This window comes from Phalacrocorax carbo, chromosome 10, assembly GCF_963921805.1.
Source record: "Phalacrocorax carbo chromosome 10, bPhaCar2.1, whole genome shotgun sequence".
In the NCBI taxonomy this organism is placed as follows: Eukaryota; Metazoa; Chordata; class Aves; order Suliformes; family Phalacrocoracidae; genus Phalacrocorax; species Phalacrocorax carbo.
Window position 1 is genome coordinate 25740855 of NC_087522.1, and position 25988 is coordinate 25766842.

The 25988-nt window shown below is 39.1% G+C and overlaps 1 protein-coding gene across 15 annotated transcripts in view; it reads left to right on the forward strand.

Annotated features, from left to right (window-relative positions):
• The window catches only part of MADD (MAP kinase activating death domain), a 76071-nt gene that overhangs the window by 29720 nt on the left and 20363 nt on the right, over positions 1–25988 (forward strand). For 3 of the 15 annotated variants that reach the window (XM_064462590.1, XM_064462589.1, XM_064462591.1), the window contains exons 14-30: positions 223–554; positions 1193–1332; positions 2564–2665; positions 4593–4652; positions 5112–5214; positions 5970–6156; positions 6331–6481; positions 8920–9126; positions 14018–14071; positions 17104–17201; positions 17547–17630; positions 18975–19133; positions 20766–20874; positions 21425–21487; positions 21870–21990; positions 23134–23239; positions 25670–25780. In XM_064462590.1, the coding sequence (XP_064318660.1) occupies positions 223–554; positions 1193–1332; positions 2564–2665; positions 4593–4652; positions 5112–5214; positions 5970–6156; positions 6331–6481; positions 8920–9126; positions 14018–14071; positions 17104–17201; positions 17547–17630; positions 18975–19133; positions 20766–20874; positions 21425–21487; positions 21870–21990; positions 23134–23239; positions 25670–25780 (2187 nt within the window). The remainder of the gene's footprint in view (positions 1–222; positions 555–1192; positions 1333–2563; positions 2666–4592; positions 4653–5111; positions 5215–5969; positions 6157–6330; positions 6482–8919; positions 9127–14017; positions 14072–17103; positions 17202–17546; positions 17631–18974; positions 19134–20765; positions 20875–21424; positions 21488–21869; positions 21991–23133; positions 23240–25669; positions 25781–25988) is intronic. The other 12 variants (XM_064462601.1, XM_064462593.1, XM_064462603.1 and 9 more) reach the window with 8 other exon arrangements.

The following is a 25988-nucleotide window of genomic DNA, read 5'->3' on the forward strand; positions in this document are numbered from 1 at the left end:
CTAAACAGGGTAATGGAGAGCTGTTTTCCTGAGCTAACACTTGCCAGTAAGATCTGTTTTACAGGGGAGTAAGTCTCTAGAACAGTGTACAAATACTGCAGTGTATATGGAATCCTAGATTAGAGCCACGGGTAGTGAGGATGGGGTAGGGGCCTAGTAACAAACAGCAAGGACCCTGCAGACTTCCCAGTTTGAAATAATTGTTCTTGTCCTGCCCTTCAGTTGTATGTAACGCAAATTAGAGAACAGATCAATGATTTGACTGGTCCACAGGAGTCAGCAGATTCAGCAGAAATGGAAGAGAAGTTGGTTTCTGGATTTTCAAACCATCTCTCCTCCTTGCCGCTGCAATCAAGCTTTCCCAAGATAAGTTTGGATCGTCGAGAGAGCAGCAGTGCAGCTGGCAGCATGAGCTCCTCAGAAGGGGTAGTGAGAAAGCGAGAGTATGACAATCCATACTTTGAACCACAGTACGGCTTTCCTACGGAGGATGAAGATGATGAGCAGGAAGAGAGCTACACCCCAAGATTTAACCAGAATCTCAATGGAAGCAGGCGAGTCCTCCTTGTTTCCTACCCTTCTGTACAGCACTGTTGGAGTCTCCATCTGCTTAATGTAGTTCAACGTTCATTCGCTCTAATGCTTTTTGCACCTGAAATGTATTGTTGATCACTTCCATTTAATATTGAAATTCTGTAAATCCTTCTGGTTTCAGTAAAGGCATTTGCTCAGTTCCTTCAGTTCCTTGCTTTTATGTAAGCAATAGGAGCTAACAAAATCATCAGTTCTTCCTAGAAACATTCTAGTATATTACCTACTGATTTCTGGAAACATTTGAGCAAATTGGGTTTTTTTCTGGTGAAGTTTTGTGTCTTGAGGAAAAGATACTATAGTGATTGATGTCACTGAGTTTTCTTCTTATTGCTCTCAAAGCAGAACCAAATCCACCAATGCCCTTTTGCAGACAAGTTTTCAGCATGCCCTGGAAGGTAATAAAAGCCTGAATACAAAGATGCTTCAATTATGGTTTTTTTTTTTAACTTTTTTTTTTCATCTTTCCCACAAGGTAAGGGTAGTGTAGTGAAAACTGATGTGGAATGAGACCAGCATCAATCTCTCACAGTCATATAAAGTGTTGATTTCGGGTGGAAAGGGGGGAAGCTAATAATGTTTGTACTTAATTTCTTTAAAGGTCTCAGAAGTTACTCCGTCCAAACAGTTTAAAACTGGCCAGTGATTCTGATGCAGATTCAGATTCCAGGGCCAGCTCCCCAAACTCTACTATCTCCAACAACAGCAGTGAAGGTTTTGGGGGCATCATGTCTTTTGCAAGTATGTACTTTCATTAAGCTGGTTTTATTTATTATATTAGAGCTTGCAGAGAGATGGAATAAAAGGATGGCTAGTCAAGAGAATAACTTCGTTGTTAAATTGTTACCAGCTGTCCAGAAGTCATGTTGGGAGCCACAGGACCTATTTGACTTACACTGCTGATAACTACTGCTTTATGTATTTTTCAGTAAGAAGGACTTTACTTATGCAGTTAGGCCCTTGAGTTATAAGGCAGTTAAGGCACAGACCAGAAATTCTTTCATTTAAACAAAAATATGTGCAATTTCATGAGGTTGATACAAAAACCTTGCCATCAACGTGCCTTCCATGCTACCATGTTGGGTGTTTAGGTGCTGAATTCAATTTCCTGACCATGCTGACCTAATGTCAGTTGTATTTTAATATAATTCCACAGGTGTCAAAGTAATCTAGAGTTTTTTAATGAATGAAAGAAGATATGGCCGGTTGAATCTTGCACAATAGTGGGGAGCAGTGCAAGAAGTTTACAGCAGTGGAGAAAGTATATTAGATGTTTCTGGTAAAATGATTGTTACTAAAATAAGGCTGCAAAAAAAGTACCAGAGCAAATTGAAACAGTATGCTGTCATTTCAAAATAACATCCTGAAGTGTTAATCAGTTTGTTGATCTACATGAGATGGTTTCAGGACGTCTACAGGCTTAACCAGATGACAATGCATTATTGCATTAAGATCTGTCTGTACTACAGAGAACTTTGGTTTTCTCCTAATAAATTGAAAGCTTCTATTTTAAAACATGCTTCTGTGGCAGATTTAGTGTTTCACAAGACACAGTGCAGAGTCCTTCCTTCAGAATTACATATTTTGGAGATCTTCTGTCATCCTGTTTTCTCATGTGGCCTCTACCATTCATTTGTTCCTAAAAAGAGGATCAAACTAGAAGACACAGCTGACATGAGATTACCTGTTTAAGTGCAGGAAGATAGGTGTTACATTTAAGACTCAAAGGTACAACAGCAATGGTTGTAACGTGAAAGCTAAGAATTACGTTTTTGTACAACTTACAATAGTCTGATTACAGGTGGTGTTGCAATGTAAATGCAATGATATTATGCTTCTGAGACTTTTGGGTAAAAAAGAACTACTTCATCATTAAGGGTCTGGAACAAAAAGGTGAATTACAGGAAGTTTAGGAAGTTCAGGTGTGTGCAGTTAGTATTAGGCATTTAGTTGTTTTCTTCTTCTGTCATAGGCAGCCTGTACAGAAACCACAGCACAAGTTTCAGTTTGTCCAACTTAGCCCTACCAACCAAAGTTGGGAGAGACAAGAATACTCCCTTTCCCAGCCTGAAAGGTAACCGTTTTTCCCTTTGTCTTCTACAGCCTTTACAGTTCTTCTGACTTGGCAGCCTGAGGTCTTAACCTAACAGGAATCCTGGGGGTGATATATTTTGGTAGTTTGGGTAGTACCTGTCTTAAGTGTCAAGACAGTAAATTGTCTTGATATTTCTCAGTCAGACTTCTTCCCAGCAATTGGGCTGTGTTGGGATGGGAGACTGGCTAGCCAACCTCTGTTAATGGATACACTGTGAATGTTGGTTTTGTTTTTGTATTTTGTTTTGTTTATTTTTAAGTACTTAGTGTAAAGAATGGGAACCAAGAGGTAGGTCTCACTTTTTGTACTGCCACTATCGTAATGATTAGCCTTAGGTAGCTTGTTAGAGCAATGATGCTGCATTTGTAAGTGGGGATAATGCCAACTTCCCATGGAGACTGCAGTTTACATGGGTTTCAAAAGTGTTTATAGTCTTTTCAGTTCATTAAAATAGAAAATTTCCGATCAAAATTGAATTATAACCATACTTCAGCTCATTCAGAGTGAAGATCGATCCCTAACTTATGTGCACAATCTTCTCATTGGAACATCTCCCATTTTTCTGCAGTATCATTAGATGGCATGTCTGATTGGCCACTAGAGAAATGACCCTTTTACCGTGGGGAGTTAGACAGCCTAGTTGTCCTTGTACAAGATGTAATAACAGAAGAGTGACTGAACACGTGCCAGTGTTTTAGTGTTGAGACCTTTTCAGTTGCTAAACTGGGGAAAGGTTTTATTTTACCTTCTGAGTTACTCTGATTAGAACTTACTGCTTTTGTTTTAATATGTTGATTTTTTAAATTTATTTTTTCCTCCTCATCATTTTCATCGGTAAAGATTACTTTAATCTGGAAGTGGGAAGGGATATGGATGAAGGTTGGTATGATGTTTTGCTGACCTTTGACCTCGTAGAAACAAAGGCCAAAAGCTGGGTTTTGTGTTTCTGCTTTGGACTTTGTTTTTGAGACAAGTAATCATTCCCTGTGTGTAAAATGAGGAGGAACAGGACTGGTATGGTAAAAACACTAGCAGAGACTCTGCAAAGCTGTTTTTGACAACCTTTTACCAGTTGGTTATGCTTTCATGTCCAGTTGTACTGGATATGAAACGTGCTTCCTGTCAGGGTTATTTCCATGGGTAAACTTAATGACTTGATTCCATGCATTGGAAGAAAACAGTGATGGGGTTTGCCACTCCACATTCATGCTTTGTGCCTCATCTTCTGCACTTTGGTGTTCTTTTCTTGACTATTTAATCTTGTAGGGCCTTTAATGTTACTATGCAGATACGAGGATGGGATTTCTGTGGAGTAGCTCCGTCTGTTTTATGCATGTGCAAGTCTGTGTGTGTTGGTGTTCATTTATGTGTGCATGCTGGCTCACTGTGATTCCCACTGGGCACTTCACTGGTTTTCAAATGTTTTTGTCTCTGTTGTATAGGTATAAAATTGCTGCATTAACTTGTTCTTAGCAAGTGTGTGTGGTACCCTGTGTTTCGAACTGTAATGGGAAATGATGCTGGGATGCCATCTCATTGCTGCTGTTTGATCACTTTCCATCTTCCTTTTTAATTTTTATTTCGTGCATATCCATTGATATTTTTTCCTCAGTGATGCAGAATGTTTTTGATAGTGCCCTTGACATACAGTATGTGCAATAGTGTGTCCTTGAAGATGCAATACATTGGTTCCATGATGCCAAATTTCAAGTCAATCACTCTCTCTGAGATTAATTGCTCTGGCCCTTGTTGTCTTGGGCTTTCAAGCATCCTTCCTGCTCTAGTGTCTTTTGGGTTTTGTTTTGAGGGAGGGCTGGGAAGAAGCTGCTAGTTGGATTCTTTTGATGCTGATGGTGGGGAGTGTAGATATTGTAGTACACTACTAATTGTATATTTTGTGTCCCAGTATTTGGGTTAAATACTATAATGGAGATTATTACTGAAGCTGGCCCAGTAAGCAATGAAGGTGGGTTCCCTACAGCATGAGCTGTGCATGATATAACAATTTCCAGCATTCCCTATGCCTGACTTTGGGCTACCTTTCTCACTGGGTAACCAGTACCACATGATCTATACTAGTCACCCCTGGTGCATTATGCTTTTACATATAGTGACTAATATGGAGATGGTTCATGCTGTGGAACTGCATGCAGATCAGCCAAATGTTTTCTGCCTTTCACCTCCTGCTCCCATTACTATCTTCTCTTTTTCTCTATGCATTACTCCCATTACTGTTTTCTGCCGATGTGTGATGCTAGAATATGATATACGCTGCTGCTTTTTTGGAGTTTCCATTTTGTTTGAAGTCTGTTACCTGTAATCTGAATAGGTCTGTTAGCCAACCTTAGCATTGCTTTTTACTGTCCTGGCATCAGACTGTGTGCCTCCCACCGCTTCCTCTCATCCTGTTTCCTTTCCTGTGTAGGAAATAGACGAGCCCTTGTGGATCAAAAGTCTTCGGTCATTAAGCACAGCCCGACTGTGAAGAGAGAGTCTTCATCGCCTCAGGGACGAACTAGCAATTCCAGGTAATACTTTTCATTGCTTTTTGAGTCTAAAGTGTTATTAAAGTGGTCTTATACTTGGCCAATGTCTTCTCAGAAATTTAGCTGTTGAAGACTAATTAGTACTTTTCTATGGCCCCAAGCTTGCACGTATTATTGAGAAGATTCTGTATGGATGGACTTATAGTTAACAGCACACATACATATTCTTCTGTGCTCCAAAATGTATCCTCTTTCTGTCTGAGATCCAAAAAAATTTAAGTCCCTACTTTAGCTCAGTATTTATTGTTTGTAATTGAGTCTGTTCTGAACAAGCTAGTCTAGCCAGTGGAATTTTAATGCACCATGCAGGGAACCAGCTGAGTCATATGAAGTAGTTTGATTCCATGAAGTCACAAGAAATGCTTTTCTCACCTTTGGGAGGGGAGTCAGAATGGTGCAAGTAAACATTACCTGACCTGTGCCTGTGCTTTTTCCTCCCTTTCTTACGTAGCAGTCATGGGTGGAGTGAAATTTACTTTGAGCTGCTGTGGTTGGGAGACAAGCAAGAACAGTAACTGCAGTTCACAGGGGGGTATGCAGTAGGTTGCACAGGAGTTCCCTTCTTACCATTCCAGTTATGTCAGCAGCAGGCATAGCTAGATTTGAACTTCTTTTCCTGTAAACTTAGCTTTGATAGGAAATGCATTTCTGTGTGTGTCCTGGCCATATCTCTCTTTCCATGCAAGCCAAGGTAAGCAGAGGGCTAACTTTTGCCTGCTTCCTCTTAAATCTGTCAGTGAGAACCAGCAGTTCCTGAAGGAGGTGGTACACAATGTTCTCGATGGGCAAGGTGTTGGCTGGCTGAACATGAAGAGAGTCCGACGCCTGCTGGAGAGTGAGCAGCTCCGCGTCTTTGTACTAAGCAAGCTGAATCGTGTGATCCAGTCAGAAGAAGATGCTCGACAGGATGTCATACAGGATGTGGTCAGTGCTGAACATAGCAGGGTCCTCATACCTAGTGTCTGCTGAGGCTCTATCCATAGAGAGTTTTTGTTAAATTGCCTCCTAAATGTTGATGTTACAGTAGTTTTGGAATTTATGTTCTTGAATTACTTTCTCGCTTCCAAAATAGCGACACTAATGGGATTTTCATTGCAGGAGATCAGCCGCAAGGTTTATAAAGGCATGCTGGACTTGCTGAAGTGCACTGTGTTGAGCCTGGAGCAGTCATACGCAAATGCCGGCCTGGGAGGCATGGCCAGTGTTTTTGGCCTGCTAGAGATAGCACATACGCACTATTACAACAAAGGTAGGAAAAATGTTTATGAGAATACAGTGAACCAAACAAGATCCTTATTGTGAAGGCAGCTGTTCTGCGTCTTCTGATATTTCAGGGGTTTTATGACACTTCTAAAATAGGTGAGAACCGTACCATCGTTACTGAAACCTTACAAAGCTTGAAACCATTCTCCTGGACACATGTAACCAGACCAAAGCAAAATAATGGCCATACTGCGATTTGATTGAAAATTGAAACTATGCAGCAAGATACAAAACCTGGGACTTTTACAGATCAAGTGGAAATTCTGAGTGGGGACCTTCAACTAACACTGTCCCAACCACAGTCTTGGAAAGTTATTGCAGACAACCTGAATAGGGAGGGGGAGTTTTCTAATGTGGAACCATGTGAGATTTATTTCTCACCAACCACTCTGCATTACCCAATGATTCCTGTAATCACTAAGTACTCTTGGAGAGGAAAGTCTGAAAATACCTCTTTACTTTTCAGCTTTTTCTTAAAATCTGATTCTTAATGCAAAATAAGAAAATGCATGCGTAAGGAGAAAGAGGAAGAGGTGACCAAAATCTCTCTGCTTAATATCTGACTCAGCTGTAATCTCAGATGATGGAAAGCTATTTATTTTGTTATAGCAGAGGAGTAACATATACTAAACCCTTTATAGTTGGTGTTCTGGGTGGCTTACATCAGGGATTTTATAAGTTGGCTTAGAAGCCCTGTGGATTAAAGGTCTTAATTTCCAATTGTCATTAGAATGTTGTGGAAGGTAAGGAAGACTGTGCTACTGTAACAGTCCTGAATGTGGGGAACTGGCTGATCTTGGTAATTATAAGCTTTTTAGTCTGACGCTGATCCTGAGCAAAATTATAGAGTGGCTGTTGTAAAACTCAATGGTTATAGAGTGAAGTCTTGCTAATATAATGCCAGATACCATAATTTGATGATAAGTAGAGTTTACCCAGTAAATTAATTGTGGTCATGATAGACAAAATTTGATATAAACTTTTAAAGCTTTGATACATCTTTGAAGGACTTCTCCCATTATTGTATGACATCTAGATTTATAGTCAAATTTTAGCTGTTTAATGTTTTACCTGTTTTCCATGAGTTGATCTAGATATTTCTAGAAATGTTTTATAGAGATTAGTGCTTATCTTAATGTTATTTAACACATAGTGGTGATCTAGTAATCCTAAAATTGTTCAGTTTGCATATGATGCATACTATTTGAACAGGACATGATGGATATAGGTTGTTTGTCTAGAGGAAGCTGAATCTTAATAAAGCATGGTTGTGATTAATTTATTTTAATGTGGGCAAACTAGGAGCTTGTGTTTAGGAACAAGGACGGTGGGCAATAATAGCAAGATTGGGAGCTATGTCCTAGGAAGCAGTGTTTCTGAAAATGGCAGCTGTGTGGGAAATTCCCACTGTTTACTGTGTCTGTAAAAATGGGAGAGGGGGACACTGTGTAAACCTGGGAATATAGATTTGGGATGCAGCTATTGTATTGTCTCTGGATATGTCACTAACAAGACCCACAGCACAGGTAGTGCTTCCTGTTCCGGTCATTGCATCTTGAAAAATTTAGGAGGTTTCTGAAAAGGCCTAGAAGGAATTGGGAAAACACTTCTACTCTGAAAGATGGAGGTGTTCAGTCTGCTGAATGTAGGGTGCTGATTGTTTTCAGTTATCTAAATTGAAAGGTGCTGCTGATAGCAGAATCTTCAATCTACTGGACAAAGGTATCACAAGGTCTAGTGGTACGTCACATTTATATATTAAGATAAGCAATTTTTACTATTAGCCTCATCAGGTATTGGAACAGTTTGTGCAGAATTGCAGGAGGTTCTTTATGGAAAACCTAATTTTAATTATTCTATTCTGAAAGTTTTGCTGTAATTCAAACTGCGAATTTGATACAGAGAAATAATCCTTTAGGGACATATGATTATAGGAAGTCTTGGAGAATGATGAAAGAGCTATAGCTGATAGGGTTTTTGGGGTTTTTTCCCTAAATGAAGTTTCATTGAGGGTTCCCTGTGAAATATGATTGTATTTTTCATTTTTTCACTGTGAGAGGAGCTTATGTGTATTCTAGAAGAGATATTCTTGGTAGGTTAGGCAGAGTTGTTCAATCTTGCACAACTGAGCAGAGGAGATGCTACAGTGACTGGATCAAAGAAGATGCCTAGGTTCCAAGTATACAGGAAGGAGATAATTTGAGTATCCCAAAACCAGCACGCTGGCTTTCTCATCTGCTGTTTCCACCAGTGTGTCAGACTATCTGCAAGCCGTGGTGACCTATGGGAACAAATATGGGACTGAGCTGTTTCAGTGCCAGGTTTGATGATTTAGGTGAGACTGTCTGTCTCATCTTCCTTTTTCTGCTCTCATTTCCTTTGTCCTTATTTTTTTTAATGCTTTGGTTTTTTTTTTCTTTAAAGAACCAGAAAAGAGAAAACGAAGTCCAACGGATGGATCTGTCACTCCAGTTGGCAAGGATCCTGCATCATCCCCAAGAGCGGATCCAAAACCTGTGACGCAGCTGCCAGTACCTCAGCTGATGCCAAAGGCACCGAGCCCTGCAGGCAAAGGGCCAAGGGAGTTTGACACAAGGAGTCTAAAGGAAGAAAATTTTATTGCTTCGATTGGTGTGTATTGAGGTGCATGTGAAGTGCAGGAGGGACTTCTGTTTTGGCTTTGTTCTATTTGCATTCTCCCCATTTTGACACACTACATTTTTCTGTAACATATTTCATTTACACTTTGGATCACAAGGAACAATCATATGTGTTGTCACTCTACTCTTGGATAAACTATCCAGGGCAGTTTTCTCCCAGAAGCTTTCTGATCTTAATTGTTTCTGAATTTCATTGCACTTCAGACAGCTTTATTTTTTGCTCTGTGATTGATGTTTCAAGCGACAGGAAATGGCAAAAGGGAAACAGGGCCATCAGGACTTTGGAAAGGGCAACTGGGGAAAGCTTTATAATCGTTGCTGACTACCTGCGGATAATCTAGATTGCATAGATTGCACTTCTGATAGAAGTGGGACCCAGGGTCTGCTTATTGTTAATAATAGAAGCTGCCAAAAAGATTTTGGTTGTAGTGTTACAGTTTCAGTAAGCAGGGCTGATGGATCTTCCTTCTATGCAATAGCAAATAGAATGCATGTCCTAAACAGCATCTGCTAGGCTGGCCACTGGAAATTTTCCCAGTTAAATTTCTTAGCTAGTGTAGCTTTTCCTTATGTCTGGGAAAAAGTTAGAGGTAGGCTTTAAACTGTTTTACCTAAAAAGGGCTTTACAGATTTTTTGTTTTGGGGGGAAGGAAAAAAATATTTTGGTTGCATCCAACCTGCTGTGGATTATAAACAAAAGAAAAGTACCATCAGCATATGAGACAAATTCTTTGTCAATTCCAAAAATATGTCACGTTAAATTTTAGCCATTGCTTCTTATAGCCCTTTTAAAATAACTTTTTAATTGAATCATTGTATGAAAGATTAATCTCCTGAAAGCAGTGTGCTATTGTGTGGCTGCACGTGCAGTATGTGGTGTAAGACAAGGGAATATGTGTATGGGCAGTTATGTGGCAGGAGTGCAGATATTCATTCTTACACCCACATAATAGCTGCAGGCTGAGTGGTGTCAAGTCCTTCTGAACTGATACTGAACCCCTCTGACTTGATTTGCTTTCTTGTTTCAAGAGGTAATCTATGGAGGCCGTTGCTCAGGAACTAGGCTTTTGTACACTCTTTGGAAATCTGTCGGGAGCTAAAAGAGATTCAGATTTCCAGCGTTTTGGTTTAGTGGTTTGGTTAGCTCTGGGTACTTGATTTCTTTTCTGTAGAAAAGAAGAAGGAAAGTATGCTTCTGACACAACTAAGAATAAAACAGACGCTAGGCCAGTGTTCTATTAAAGAATGAAGGGAAATCTTTTGATTGGATTGCTGAGGTTGCTCCTTTCCCTCAGGTGAAATTCAAGCCTCATAGAAATGGAAATCATAGAGATCAGACTGTCCATGCTTGTGAAGCATTATAAGAAGTGCGTTCCAAAAGAAGTGCTACTTAATATGTTACGTTAACTACTGTTGCCAGAATCTTATCCTTAAACAATTCACAGTGGTCAAGGACAGGCAACAGGTAAATTCTTATTGTGGCTCTGATGCTTTAATGATTTCCACTTGTCTTCTATCGAACTAAGTTACAGGAAGGATATGGTTTCACCAAAACTGATCAAAGTTCGAAAGACACTGTTGTTTTTTCTGAAATCTTTTTTTCGAAGTGGTTTTGTCTGTCATCAAGAACCATGAGCTAGTATGCAAGTTAGTCTTCAAGAAATTGCTTTAAAAGCATCGTAGTGTCTGTGTTCATCTGACCCTTGAGATCTAGAAGTAAAGGGAGTTACTCTTGCATTGCAGAAAGATGATCTAAAGCTGCTTGGCTATTATAATTCCTTTATGGAAGCTTCATTATAAGACAATACTTTGGATATATAGAACCAGAGTTAGTCATAGCTAGGCTGAAATCTCTTCTGTAGAGAAATGTAGGCTTTCTTGTTCAAACTAATTTCTTCAGGGAAGAAGCATTTGGTAAACATTTACATGTTGCTGAAATAACCAAGTATTTGGAAGTTATTCCATTTAAGCATGAGAAAAAATGTTTTTGTGTGAAGATGATCTAACGCTGGAACAGGTTGCCTGGAAAGTCTGTGGATTCTCCATCTGTGGAGATAGTGAGCACCTGACTGGACGTGGTCCTGTGGCAGCCTGCTCTAGTTGGCCCTGCTTTGAGCAGGGAGATTTGACTAGATGATCTCCAGAGGTCCCTTTAAACCTCAGCAGCACCTTAAATCTATGAAGTTTGGACGGTGATTACAGCCTCAGGTTGCAGATATGTAAATAAAACTCTCAATGAATCTGTTGGTATTGTATGGACAAAATACAAATTGGGCCGTCAACCTTTTGAACTAGTTACAAGAGAAAATACTAGAACGAAAAGTGAATCATCAGCATGATGGAGTAAAATCATGTATGGCACTGTTTGCGATAGCCGTACATGAAGTGTGGCGATTAAACTTCATCTCTGAGATGCAGAGGTACGGTAGCTGAATGTGTGCGGTTTTCTTGTACTACAGAAACAATGGCCAGGAGGCTCAGAATTTTTCAAAGTTCGGGGTGGGTGTGTTCCTGCTTGACCTTTTCTTCATCACTTTTTGGAAAGATTATTGTTTCTCTGAAGTATGTAAGATGCCTCCTTGTAACAGGGAAGGCCATTGGTATTCAAAACTCTTATTTCTGAGGTGGAGAGTGATGGATTTTTATCAGTTGAGGATTGGTCTTTGCTGTGCTTTAGTACCTAATTGCTTAGCTAGGAAATTTATTGTAAAGATGATGCTTCTGATACTTTGTTTCCTAAAAGATCACCAATTATTTGTTACTTCTGGGGTTCTTGTCTTCCAGGGTCATCATCTGTAGTGTTGGCCTTTTTATTAGGACACTGGTGGCTTTGAAGTTGATAGTTAATAGTTTTCCCCTTTACGTTAGTGGTTAGTTTGGTTTTACTGCGTACTTGCAGTAACTGTTAATAAAAATGTCAGTACTTACTGAGGCTTCCATTATTACCTTTTAAATAATTGTTTAATGCTGGCAGATGACTCTGACATTTTTTTGAAGCAGAAAAGATTATGCTACCTACATTGTTTGCATCAAATAATTTCTGGACCTGCTGTCCTGTTTAGTTTGGGCTCATGTAGTAAAGTCACAGGTGTAGTATTTTATGCCCGTTAAGTTTATTGGAGGTTTTCCTTTTCTTCTTTGTCAAAGTAGTTGAGAGTAAAATCTAGTCTGTTTTTAATGTGCTATTGTACTTTACCCTGAATTAACAGGCAAGTCAGCTAAAAGTACTTTAACAGCAGGTATTGTAGCTTTCAGCCTGGTGGTTTTTAAAGTAAAGCCATAGAGACTGAGCACTTAAGAGGTCAGATGTTTTCAAAGCCCTTTAACAAACAAATTCAGTACCTCTTAAAGAGACTGTTACTTGTGTCAGTGAGTGCTCAGCTAGATAAGCCTATAGGATGCTGTTTGGATCCATAAGCACTTCTATCCTGTCCATCTGTGTACTTACGAAAGTTGAAGGAACATCCATCAATCATGAAGCAGATATAGAAATCAGTTGTCTAGCAGCTGTCTTTCTAGCTTTTTCTCCCTGGCTACATTTGCCTTGCTCCTGATATGCTTAACAATAATACTTTGGAGCCTTCCTCCACAATTGTAACACTAGCCTTTTAAATTTTTTTTCCAGTAGACATTTTGCTAAATAGAACCTTTTCAGAGCCTGTCTTGCCCTAAATTCTGCCGTTTGCAGGGTGGGATGGGTTTCTGACACAGTTCAAGTGGCCTTTTTTGGTTGCTCAGCAAATTTCCTTGAAGAGCAATAGAAGAATATTGTACTGCTTTTTCCTTCCCTTTGCTGCTTTTCTAAGAGTATCTTCCTCTGTAACATTCCCAGCTTTAACCATGCTAGTGAGAGAGGACAGTGCCAGCATTCAGAGTCAGTCGAGCTTGTCAGCTTGCATTGTTTCCTTGGGCCAACAGGCCAGCACCTGGAATGATCTGATGTTTCTCAGCAGAAAAGATGGCTGCATTTCAGAGGGTTGAGGAATGTGAGTTACAGAAAAATGCAAATGCATCATCACTATTTTGTCTCAGGGCTAAGCCTCAAGTGAAAAGAGTGCTCTCAGACTTCAGACTTTCCTTTTCTCTGCATTGTATCCTCTTATGGAACTCCTTGACTTGGGATGCTGTGACTTAATTTGAATTTTGGAAGCTGGCATTAAGCATGACTGATATCTTGCTCATTCTTCTTCTTCTTCTTCCCTATTTTGCATTCTTTATACCCTGATAGGAAGAAGTGGATGCAGAGAAGTTCAGTTTTTTGCATGTAGGACTGGTTGATAGGCAGAGCCAATAATTTAAGAATGCTGCCAGGTCAAAGATAATTTGCTGTACTTGTAAACTTTGTGATAATTTTTAAGATATAATATTGGTTAAATATTGTGTTAACCTACAGTTTTAATTTTCTTGGAATTGCTGCTGCTTGTTTTTATGCCTTTTCCTTTCAATGATTTAAACTAGAGACATTAAAATATTTAATTAGCTTCTGTGATGCCTATGTTTTGGAAGAATAAATATCTGACAATCTTAAAGGCCTTTCTCATGAAAGGTGATTAATTGCATTATATGTGTTCATAATAGCTGCTTTTTCTTAGTTGGTTCACTTTATGAAGTCATCTCTAATTTTTGAATTCTGTAAATGAGATGATGCAGTGCTCGATTCCTAACATTGATTTCTTGTAAAATGGTGTTAATTAACCCTTCACTCAGTAGTTGTAAATTTCTGCTGCCTTTTTTTTTTTTGAGATGAAGGGGTGGGTTTTTTGTTTCAATTTTTTTTTCTCCCCTCCCCCCAACATTTTCACCTGTCTGATCAGCTGCTGACTCTTTCTCTTTCTCTCCTGCTTTCAATGCGTCTTGGGTAGAATTGTGGAACAAGCACCAGGAAGTGAAAAAGCAAAAATCTTTGGAAAAAACGAGTAAGGAAATAAAAAAACCCAACCAACCCACACATAGAAACTGACTCCTCTAGCCTCCCCATAACTGCCAACTCCCCAGGTGCAGGGTGAGCTTGCATCTATGGCAACAGTTTTTATGCCTGCACGAGCAAAGGTCTATCAAGAAAGCCTGCATTATAGAGGACACCAAACAGATCAGTCTGCCTTGGGGAAATTGTATTCTAATGTATCTTTTTTTTTTTTTCTTTTTTCCTCCCCTGAATGTTGCCTTCTTCAAAGAAGAAGCAGATATTCTGCATCCTCACTGTATCAGCTATATATGGAAGGATTTTAAGATATTCCATTTCCTTTCTTAAAAGTTAAAGACCAGTTTTGCTTAACAAATCTTTGACATGAATATATTGATTGATTGAATGTTACTGAAATGAAGAATTATGTGGGATGGCAAATTTGTTACCTGGCATCAACCATCAACAGTTTATGACCACACTTGGTCTGCAACAACAAATACTTTTGAGGGGGAGAGAGAAGGTGTATGTGAAGAATTGTATTTAGTGATGGCTGTTGGAGAATAGCCTCATAATAAGGAGTCAACCTGATTTTGTTTTTTATATCTCATGTTAAAGGAGTGAAACAGTCTGAGACTGTTGCAGAGTCTAAATAGTAGTCCAAATCTATACAAATCTTAACATCTATTGAAATATAATATTGAATACAATATTGAATACAATATTGAATATATATAATCTGCAGGTATAATACAAAGTTTTGCTCTTTGGTTATGACTGTTGTAAATAAGGACACATGTCATAAGGACAATAGCTAGTTTATAATAACCATGATGTGGTAGATGTTTTACTAACCATAAGTGTAGTTTCTGCTTTGCAGAGCTGATGTCCCTTTTACAGACTGAAGATTGGGGAGGACTAATATATAAGATCAATGGGTGAAAATTACTGACATTCTGACTAGGCCTCGATTTGCTACATTAGTTTTAGGGTCCTCAGTTAAGAGCTAGAGAGCACCTGGAGTTTAGTTCAGAGGGAATGGGGTACTGCTGCAGTACAGCTTACAATGTTTAAGATCTGAATAGCTTTCTGCTGAGCTAGGAGCGTGTGTGAGAGAGACACATAGCACACGCACACACCTGCGCTCCCAGACTGGGCCTTTCAGGGAGGTGCCTACACTGGGAGGGATAAATTATGGTTTTAGTGTTTTATGTGTATTAGACATACAGTCTTCCATAAAGTGAAGGGGAAGTTTGCAAGTACCTGTAAATTGATAGTAACAACAATGTGATTGTGGGTTTTGTGCTCCTTAAACTCATTTGACAGCTGTGGGCAATACTAGTAACTACCTGGACTGCTTCAGCCAGTTTTACTTGCTTTAGAAGTCAATTCAGATATATTTCTGGTAATTTATGTGTTGGTTGGGACAGGGAACAGTTAAATTGCTTAAAAGACACAGATGAAGTTTAATATTCTTGCCGTAGTAATGAGATATAAAACTTTTTGCTGCATCATTATTCAGAACTAGAAACGGTGGCCATTTGAATGAGCAGAAATAGACCTCTAGAAGTGAGCAGTGTGTATTTCAGTGGAAAATAAGATTCCAAATTCTTAGAAATAATGTTTTTAGTTATTTTTTGTAAAATTGTTTTAACTTTCTCTTTGATAGAATCTTCAGTGGTTTGATTTCCAGTAACTAAGGCATATGGATTTAGAGGCAGAATACTTTAACAAATGAAGAACACTTTCTGTAAAACACTTCACATGGAGAATTGTTGGTTGCGTAGTAAGCTAGTATGGTCTGCACAGCCCGCTTATGGCTTTGCTATTCATGAGTTTACATACCATCTCAAACTCACTCCCACAAATCTTTGTATATTATCCTTCTCTCTCTCTCTCTTCCCTTCCCTTTATCTTTCCTTTTCGCTGTCTTACCCTCTCTAATATTACATATAATACAAACATGTTCATAATTCCCAGGTGGTTGTGATCAGTGGTTATAAGAGATAGTGGCATTGTTTGCTTAGAGATACTGGATATAGCAATGAGTATATAACACAAATATGCCAGCTGCTGATCACGTGTTCCTGTTACTGAATAGTTGGCAGATATGGATATGGCAGAAGTGTTGCATTCAGTCTCTTCCCCTTTCTGAGAGTAGTGTCATTCTGTGTACGGTCGATAACACATTCTTTTCTTGCCTCGTTATTTACCTCGTTCAGTGCTTATCCAAATTTCTTTTCAGGCTCTGCCTCTCCTTCATTCTCTTTTCCTTCTGCCATCCCATCAGAGGACAATAGATGATATGACTCTAGAACTCCACGGGATACTGAACATAAAGTTTTTTATATATTTTTTTTTAATTGCCGGGTTACTGAATGCATGACTTAAAGCTTGCTAATTCCCTCTGTCACTACTGACCTATGTGATTGTCAACTCTGGAGAGCCATTTGTTAATGCAGTTGGGGAATGTTATGAAGTACAGCATCATATAAGCTTCTTCCTTGAAATTCTTACTGGTGTAACACCAATTGCTGCTGTCTATGTTATTGTTGTGTTGCCTGATTTTTGCCTGGATAGTTGCTGTGGGCAACCTAACAAACTCAGTCCAAGACTTTGAGCAAATTAGCTGTTCAAAAAAGGATTCTCACTTCAAGTAAATAGGTGTCCTTTATTTTACCAAGAATAAGGAAGTGGCTTCCTAGAGTTGAATGGCAACTGCTCTGCATGTGTTATTGTAACTGGAAGCTACCAGACCTTTGTCTGTCCTCTTTTCTCTCTTGAATGGCTAACAAAGGTACTGTTTAGTGATAGTCACTCTGGGACTATGCCTATGGAGTATTTGGAATTCCAACTAATGTTTGAAGAATGGCAGATGTGTTCTGCTGGCCTTGTTGTTTACAGTACCAGGGAACATAAAAAACTCAAAGGAATGAGAAAGCAAATTTGTTTTCTTGGTACTGTTCCTGCTTTCTGTCTGTCCTCTGCTTTCTGCCATACTGTTTTTTCTTGGTGCAGTAACGATTTACTTTTTATTTTGTTCAGGGCCAGAAGGTGTGAAACACATTGATTTGGGAGAAACAGATGAGAAAAAATCCCAAATCAGTGCAGACAGTGGCCTCAGTTTGGCCTCAGGTTCTCAGGTCAGTGGCTCCTATGCTTGCTTTATTTATGTGATAAGAGAGAGGATTCTTCTATTCACTACTTAATTATGGGAAGAATTCTAGGGTTTGAGCATTCTTGAAAGGCTCGTTCAGTAAAATTTCTTCCCCCCCTTCCCGTAGCGGACTGATCTTTGCAAAATCCTCAACTGTACTACCCCGTGATCTTTTTGACACGCAGGCAGTAGTTGCTATTTGGCTGGCTAAATAAACCAAGGAAGCGTAAGGTGTGTGATTCAAGATCTCAAAGGAATGGGAAGTGATGTTCTCTCTTTACAGTAAGAACTAATGTGACTTTTCTTTGTCCTTTATATGTTTTTATTACAGAAGAGTGATTTTGACTCAGTTCCCAGCGGAGGACCAGCAGTTATGGTCCGAAGTACAAGCCAGGATTCTGAAGTTAGCACAGTGGTAGGATATGCCCAAAGTGAAATCTTGATGTGATTCACTGCTTTTTAAAGTGGGAGAGGGCGTTTTGTGCCTACGTTTTGCGTGGTATGGCTGCATACTGTCACACATGCGTAATTTATGTCTGAGTTCTCTCTCCAGAGCCTCTGAGTGGGTAGCAAGTGTGTCTGACAGAACACGTGCAGTGCTTTATTAGCAGATTGCATCCTTCATGTATGGTGCTCATTGCTTTAACATATTCCTATATATTGATGTATTTATGGAACTGGTAGATTGCAATAATTTTATAAATATGCTTTAGTTCTATATAAGCCACTTATAAAGAAGTTTAAAAATGAACCTGAGAGCAAAAAAGGCAGATCATCTGATGCATTAAAAACAAGAACAAAGTTTCTGATATATTACCTTAAAGCACATGAATTGTATTAAAATACACCTGCTTACTTTCTGATCGATTATAGGACCTAGAGAGAAAAGGTAGTAGGAATGCATTCAGTAAAAAAAGATTGAGCCTTCTTCCTACCACATGTTATCTGGTATGGCATATTCCAGGGACAAAACCCAAGGAACTTTTCTTTTTTGTTGTTGGTTTTTCTTCTCTCTAAACTGCTGTATACCTGTGAATATCTGGCTTTCCACAATCTTTTCCCAGCCTGTAACAGGAATGACAACTCTGACTGTCTTTCTCTAATGGACCCATAAACTGTATTCTATGGGACACTGCCCCAGATAGAAGAGGAGTCTTGAAGACGTGGTTGATATGCAACTATGTCCTCCTCAAAGCTCAAGAAAGGTCTATCCCGACAAGTAGGAAACCAAGCAAAGGCAGTAGTAGGCCTGCATGGATAAGCAAAGAGCTCCTACCTGAATGCAGATATAAAAAGGAAGTATACAAGAAGTGGAAGCAGCAGGAGCAGTGACCCATGAGGAGTACGGATTTGCTGTCTCATCCTGCAGGGATAGGGTTAGGAAAGCCAATATGGTCCTGCAGTTTGAATCTTGGCAAAGAATGTGAATGGAAACAGGAAAAGATTCTACAGGTACATAAGCAGCAAGAGACAGGCCTAGGGGAAATGTGGGCCTGCTGCTGAATGGGGCAGGGGAACTGGTGACAGATGGAAAAGACTGAGGTACTTGGGGGTATTCTTTGCCTCAGTCTTTACCAGTAAAACTGGCCTTCAGGAATCCCAGGCCCCTGAGACCAGAGGAAAAATCTGGTACAAGAAAGATAATGTGGCCTTCAGTTGTACTGCTTCTTATTTTGTGCCTTAGGAAGAAGCATTTTACAACTTTTCTCTCCACAGTGTCTTTGTCTGTTGCAGGTAACTGCTTTATTTTTCTCCACAGGTTAGCAACAGTTCTGGAGAGACATTAGGAGCAGACAGTGACTTGAGTAGCAATGCTGGTGATGGCCCGAGCGTGGAAAATGGTGGCAATTTGACAGGATCCAGAGGCACTGTGTCAGACAGTGAAATTGAGACAAACTCTGCTACTAGCTCTATTTTTGTAAGGGCACTGCAGACTTCCCTTTCAATGTGTGTGCTTGTGTGGAAGAGGATCTCTGATTCTGTTCTAAGGGTTAATCAGCAACGACTTACAATATTAAAATATTAAAGATGTAATTTTGTATGGATCCACATACTTCTTTTCATTCCCTGGGCTTTCCATGGCTCTTTGAGAATAGTAGATTCACATCTTGCACCATGTTACAGGGTCTAGAAATATTTAATTCTCCCTCATTCAATATTTCTCTCAACGAAATGGACATTTAATTGCCCTTCAGAGGCAAAAGAACGTTGATGGACATTGTTTGACCTTATCTAACCAAAAGGAACGGATTCCCCTGTTTCTGAGGAGCAGTTGTTTGATACAGGAAAGGGATGACCCATTGTAGATTTAGCAGCTGTTCTGTTTCTTTTAAATATATTTTCCTAGTTGGAAGATCTGTATACAGTAAAATTCAAATGATCTGAGAGTACTTCTTGTTCATTTTTTGCTTTAAAGTCATTGATTATTGGGTATGACTTCTAATACACGTTTTACCAAGAAAATAATCACATACTCAATTGGCTAAATCAAGCTGTCAGCCAAATATGAAAACAACTTGCAATGCCTTAAGATTGGTCTCACTGTGTTCATTATTTTATAATCCTGATAAGCCCTGTAAAGTCTTTTACAATCTTATACTTCTAATTTTAAAGTAACAAACAAAATCATTGTGCTTCATTGAAGGTTTCTTCTAAAAGCATGAAAATGAGGTAACCATGTCCACTTATTTAGCTGCAAGAGGGTGTCTTATCAGTTACTAAAATTAGACTTTTTTTTAAACAGTTCTGCATTTTTTTCTGCTTGATTAATGAAACTAAATAGAATTTTAAGAACTCTTGCAACAGATTTAGAACAAAGATGATGGGCGTATATGATGTATGATGGATGTCAAGTATCGCACTGTAGTTTACCTCGTGGTAGAGAACTAGATGGGCCAGCTTTATTATCACAGCTCCTGCTGGCTGATAGTCCCAGCACCCAGTTCTTCAGACCAGATGATACATAATAATTTGCTTAATGTCATACCTTTTATGAATGGTAAATGAAAGAAAAACCTGTAAAGTCTGAATGTGAGCTAGAGCTCCGGTAATCTTATTCAGCTTGTGAATATTCATTTTCTGCGTAGTCCTGAGAAGGCTGCGTATTTCTTCCTCTTCCTCATGATCTGTACAATGACAGTGATTCTCACTGTTTAGGAAATAGCTGAATAAGATTTACTATCAGAATTTGGGCGAACTTACTGCATACACATGAAATATGGGGGTGGTACAGAAGAGGTTTAACTGTTCTTTAGTCTACAAGTTGCATTTTTTTCTTTTGTCTCAGTTTTCCTTCAGGGAAGCATTTTGCTTCCTCTGTGTTCTGATTTCTCTATCTGTCTTTGGTTTTCCTTTGTCTGACTCTGGACTTTTAAGTGTATTACCTTGCTGTTTGAACAGAGTAACTTATTTGTTTTGTGAACATCTGTGGGAGAAAAATCTATGAAGTATAGCTTGCAAACTACTTCTGTTAAATACAACAGTGGACTGCAAGAAACAGCCCTGCAGGGTGCAGAGTTAAATTGTCTGACATCTCTTGCATTATTTTCAGGCGAAGTCTCACAGCCTGAAGCAGAGTGTGAAGGATAGCAAATGCAGTACTTCAGGGAGAGGTCCAGAGGATGGCAACCAACGTGTCTATCTCTATGAAGGCCTCTTGGGTAAACTATTTTTTCTTGTGGGAGGTGATCTGTTGGACTGAAGTGGAGTCATGTCTGGGGCAGACTGGAATTTTTGCATTCCCAGAGACCGTATTTAACCATTTTAACCACTTACTGTTGTCCATACTGGTAGAATAGGAGGGTGTGTTAGGCCATTCAGGGTAAAAGATTTGCTGGGAGATTGAATAAGAGTGAGAGAAAGTTGGTGTGGGTGGTGTGGTTTGCATAAAATGTAGTTTGTCCAAGTCTCCTGCTGTTCTTTGATATGAATTCTTTCAACTGTTGGAAAAAGAGGAGAAGGAAATCACTTAGCTATGCATGGAGGGCTAAAATGTATGACTGATGTTGAAAAAAGATCCTTCAGCTGAAGTCATTGAACAGAGGACTACTGAACTCAGAATACTAATAGCCTTTGAGTGTATCCTTGAATTAGGAGTATATTGGCTTTTTGAAATGTATTTAATCTTGACTTGCTGTTAATTAAAAGCTCTCTCTTCCTGTGCTTTTCATTCTTTCCATTTATCGTTCCTCCCTGCTTGGAATGGTGCAGGTAGGGATAAAGGATCTGTCTGGGACCAGTTAGAGGATGCTGCAATGGAAACCTTCTCTCTGAGTAATCATCTTATCTTTCTACTCCTCTGTATGTTTGCCATGATCTGTGTTTGTGTGAGATATTCCTGTCTCTTTGGGGCAGTGTTAACGGTGTATGGAAGAAGATGTACTCCTTAAAGAATAGAGATTAGAGGTACTTGTCTGTAAGCTTTTGAAAATATTATGCTATGAATTAGAATGAGAGGTACATCTTGTCTTCTCTTTTACACCTTTCTTCTGTTGTGATATTGCTTGCTTTTAAAAGTAACTTTTTTTTTTTTAAATATGGGTTAATTGTGTGTTGGCTTATGGTGTTTTCAAGGAGTAGGAAGGAACAGGAATTAATCTTAGTGTTCGACTGGATTTAACGGAATAAATGCTCAATTTCTGTATACATTGCATAGGCAAAGAACGTTCAACTTTGTGGGACCAGATGCAATTCTGGGAAGATGCTTTTTTGGATGCTGTGATGTTAGAGAGAGAAGGAATGGGGATGGACCAGGGACCTCAGGAGATGATTGACAGGTAAGGTTTTTTAGTAGACCCCCTTCCTCCTCATTGTTTCACCTAGGGCTGAAATAGGAAAATAATTGTTTTAATTCTGCTGAACATGCTGTTGTCACTTTGTAAACCTTGTTGCAATACATGACTGTTCCTTTTGTCTCTGTGCTGGCCAGTAACTCCTGCTACTGAAATATTGTCTTCAGCTGTCACATATGTTTTTTTAACTCTTTGGCAGAGGTGATATTTCTAGAGAAATGGGTAATGTAAGCATAATCACTGGATGAATAGATGGAATAGACTAGATCAGTAATAAAGATTTCTCTGGAAAGATAACTACATTCTGGAATAAAGGAAGATATCAGTGTGTTGGCATAAAGTGAAAGAACTAAATGTCTTCAGAAACTGCATTTTGAGCCTTCTCAAAATGCAGAGTCACTTACAAATGCGTTTACTTTACAGTTTGTAGTTAAAAGAAACAAACAAAAAACCCAAGGGAATCACTCTCTAGAAATATCTGCATGGTTGGTTAAAGCTAGACTTGCTTCTAAGATGTCAGCCTTCGCTACCTGCTTGCTCTTTTTTTTTTTTTCCTCATCTCTGTTAATATCTGATCATCCTCTGCACTGTCTACCACCTGCGGCTGTACCACCTACACCCATGCTATCATGTTAACATGGGATCTGGCAAAAATATGCGTAAGAACTAGTTTGTGGGGTGCTAGTTTGAAAGCGGTTTCTTTTTCCATAAGCTTACCTACCCCACTGGAAAAAGACAGTGCCTGTGTGCTTCCTTTATCAGTTTGTTTCAGCCTTACAGCTACATTTAAGCTCTAAAGGTGGGTAGCTCTTGTACTGAGTTATATGTTCGTCTTCTGGCAGTTGTCATGGAGCTGTGACTGCAGAAAAGAGGAAATGGATAAGCCCATAAGTAGCTTACTGAGACCTTTTTGACTGAGCAGGTGGTATTTACTTCAACTAGTTAATAAGTGATGGAAATGTTTAATTAGTGATCAGTGTTTCACTGGAAAATGCCCATTTGGCTTAGTGTTCTTGGAGATTTTAGGTGCCATACGCTTCACAAATAGTCATATGTCCTCTGCAAGTGCTTTAGTGAATTGGATGAAGAATGCCTGTGAGTCTGCTTCAGATCTAGCTCTTCTTGCAGGTATCTTTCCCTGGGAGAACATGATCGAAAACGTTTGGAGGATGATGAGGACCGCTTGTTGGCTACACTGCTGCACAATATGATTGCTTACATGCTTATGATAAAGGTGACTTTTTTCTTTTCCTTTTTAATGGATCGCTGCTTAGATTTAAGCAGTATATTTTGTTGGTGTTGTCTTGAAACCATATATCTCTGTTCACAGAGCTCAGAACAGCAAAGTGTAAAAGAATGTTATAAAACATCTAATTTTAATGAAAAAAATGCTTCAGTACTTGGAGATTCTTTGAGATATATTATCTGAGTTTACGCTGTCCTATGCATATACCTTGCCATTTAAAATAGAAATCTAGTATTTCTACTAGTAACTTAAGATGAAATTCTTATTTTTAAGAGTATGAGTTATAAATTAAGTAGAGAGCATCTTCACAATCTGCCCACGTTTGGAATTTGCAGCTGTGACGAAATCAGATTAGAATATGTGTATCAATAACTTAACAAGAAATTTGCTGTTATTAGTAAGCAACCCTTTTTATCTCATTCAGTAGGCTGTCTATATGCACCATAATCCTGTAGGTGATTACTAGCAATATCTTTCTTTTAGTCTGATTAATTTCTTAGTTGTCCAAATCCTCCGTCAAAGTCACTGGAAAATCAATTTTCTAATATTTTTGTCATGTTTAGCATTGGCTTAGGTGCATGGCTTCACCTGTAACAGAGTTGATGCACTGTGCTGTTTGGTGCAACAGCTTGCCAGTAAGAATAGCTGTACACAGGTGATAGTTTGATAACTTTCACTGTTTAAATGAGGAGGTGAGGCATCATTCCATAGGTAAAGAATGTCTGTTACCCAACCAGTGGAAGAAGTTATTGTCTGTAATTATTTTTTTTGGTGGGTGGGAGGAAGGAGTGGTGAGAGGGAAGGAAGGTATTGATTTTACCTGACATAAAAGGAATGTGGAGGCAACTTTTAAGATGGGATTTGAGTATATTTGGAATGAGTTTTTTTCAGAAGACAACTGGGATTTGGCCATTAGGGTGTGCATTGCTGCAGTACTTAACATAGAAGTAATAATAACCAGTGCAGATACTTTCATCCCAGGAAGCAGAAGAGGAGAGCAGATAATATTGGTTTCAAAAGGCTACCTCATGGCAGATGTTGACAGAGTTAGTCCCAGAGGGGAAGAGTGTCTTTTGGTGTGGTGAAAATAATCGGATCCCCAACAAAACAGTTTCCTGGGGAAAGGGATAAGGAGGCAAACAGGATATTATGCCTTTGAAATTGATATCACTCTGGGCCTATGGGTTATAGGTGAAAAGGGAATACAGGGGATCTGAGACTTGTGACAAAAATATTGTTTAAGGTGCATCGTCAGAGGTACTCAAGACTGAGGATGGGATGAAGAACTGGGCAAAAGAGGGGTTGTGGGGTGTTGTGTGTTTTTTTTGTTGTTATTGTTGTGGTTACTTTTCCCCCCCGATTATCAGTTTTGGGATAAAAGGTGGTGAATCTAGAATTTGGTATATATTATTTGTATATAGGATTTTTTCAAGCAGTTAGAGTGAAAGCTTTCAGAGACTAAAGACTATACCAAAGTATCTCATCTTAGGGCAGCTTCTAGTAGAAACTGTGAAGTTGGAAGGCCTTCTGTTACTAGAGGAGTGGGTTCTTCTTAGCCGTCAAGGGAACCATTACACTCCAAACCCACCACCTTGATGTTTGAGTTTATTTTCCTGTTTTGAGATAGCAGAGTCTAACAGTTTTTACCTAAAAAATTTTTTTAAAAAATACAGTGCTTGCATTCAAGTGAAAAGAATTCTTGCCAAAGGAAGGAAGCAGGTTGAGTTTGTTTCATATGTTCCGTAGCACTACGGTCATAATCACAGTATGATTACAAAGAATGTCCCATCTAGCATGAAGTCAGCTCTCAAGCATGAGTTTACCGTCTTGAAGCCTTTAGTATCAACGGCTGGCATTCATAATAGCCTTTTGAAATGGCCCCTGGGGCATGTGTTTTGTTTCCCTGTAGTTCGTCTTCAGGAGGAACCTGCTGCTGTTTGAGGACTATCGGGAAATGTTTGTTAGAGCCCTGGTCTAGTGACCAGGAAACAGATTCTGAAAGAATGAGAATTCTGAAAGTTAATATTTCTTGTGTTATGGGCTCCACGGTTGACTAAACCAGCTCTTTGCAGAGGAAAAGGTGGAGAAGCTAGCCTGGCAGATGAGACCCATCACATAAGTGGCAACATGGAGAACTGAAGCTTTTGATGTCAGTAGTTGGAAGTGGAATTGCTGCTCTGTTGTGCAAGAGTAGGCAGGAAATCTGTTGTTCACAGTATCGCTTGCCCAGTAGCTGGGAAAAGTGATGTACTTGCAACTTCTGCTTGTACTGCTGGGCTAAAGAGGCCCCAGCATGGCTGAGCTGGAGATCGGTTGTTTTGCTGTCTTAGCAATGGAGAACAAGAGATGTTGATTTTGGGAGATAGGAGTTGCTGCCTTTGAGTAGAGTATGTAACTATCTTGATATCTGCTTTCTAGGTGAACAAGAATGATATAAGGAAAAAGGTACGGCGTCTAATGGGAAAATCGCATATTGGATTGGTGCACAGCCAGCAAATAAATGATATTCTAGACAAACTTGCCAATCTGGTAAGTAAAACAGTGATGAATGATGTACCTGTGGGAGCTACAGTAGAGGAAAAAAATTATCTGAAAAATTTTCTATAAATGCCCTGCAACACTAATTTAGAATACTAAAAATAATAAAATTGAATTATTAAATGCTGCCTATGCATATATAGAATAAAGACAGTGATTGTATGACCACATTTATAATATTATAAAATGTTATGCAGTT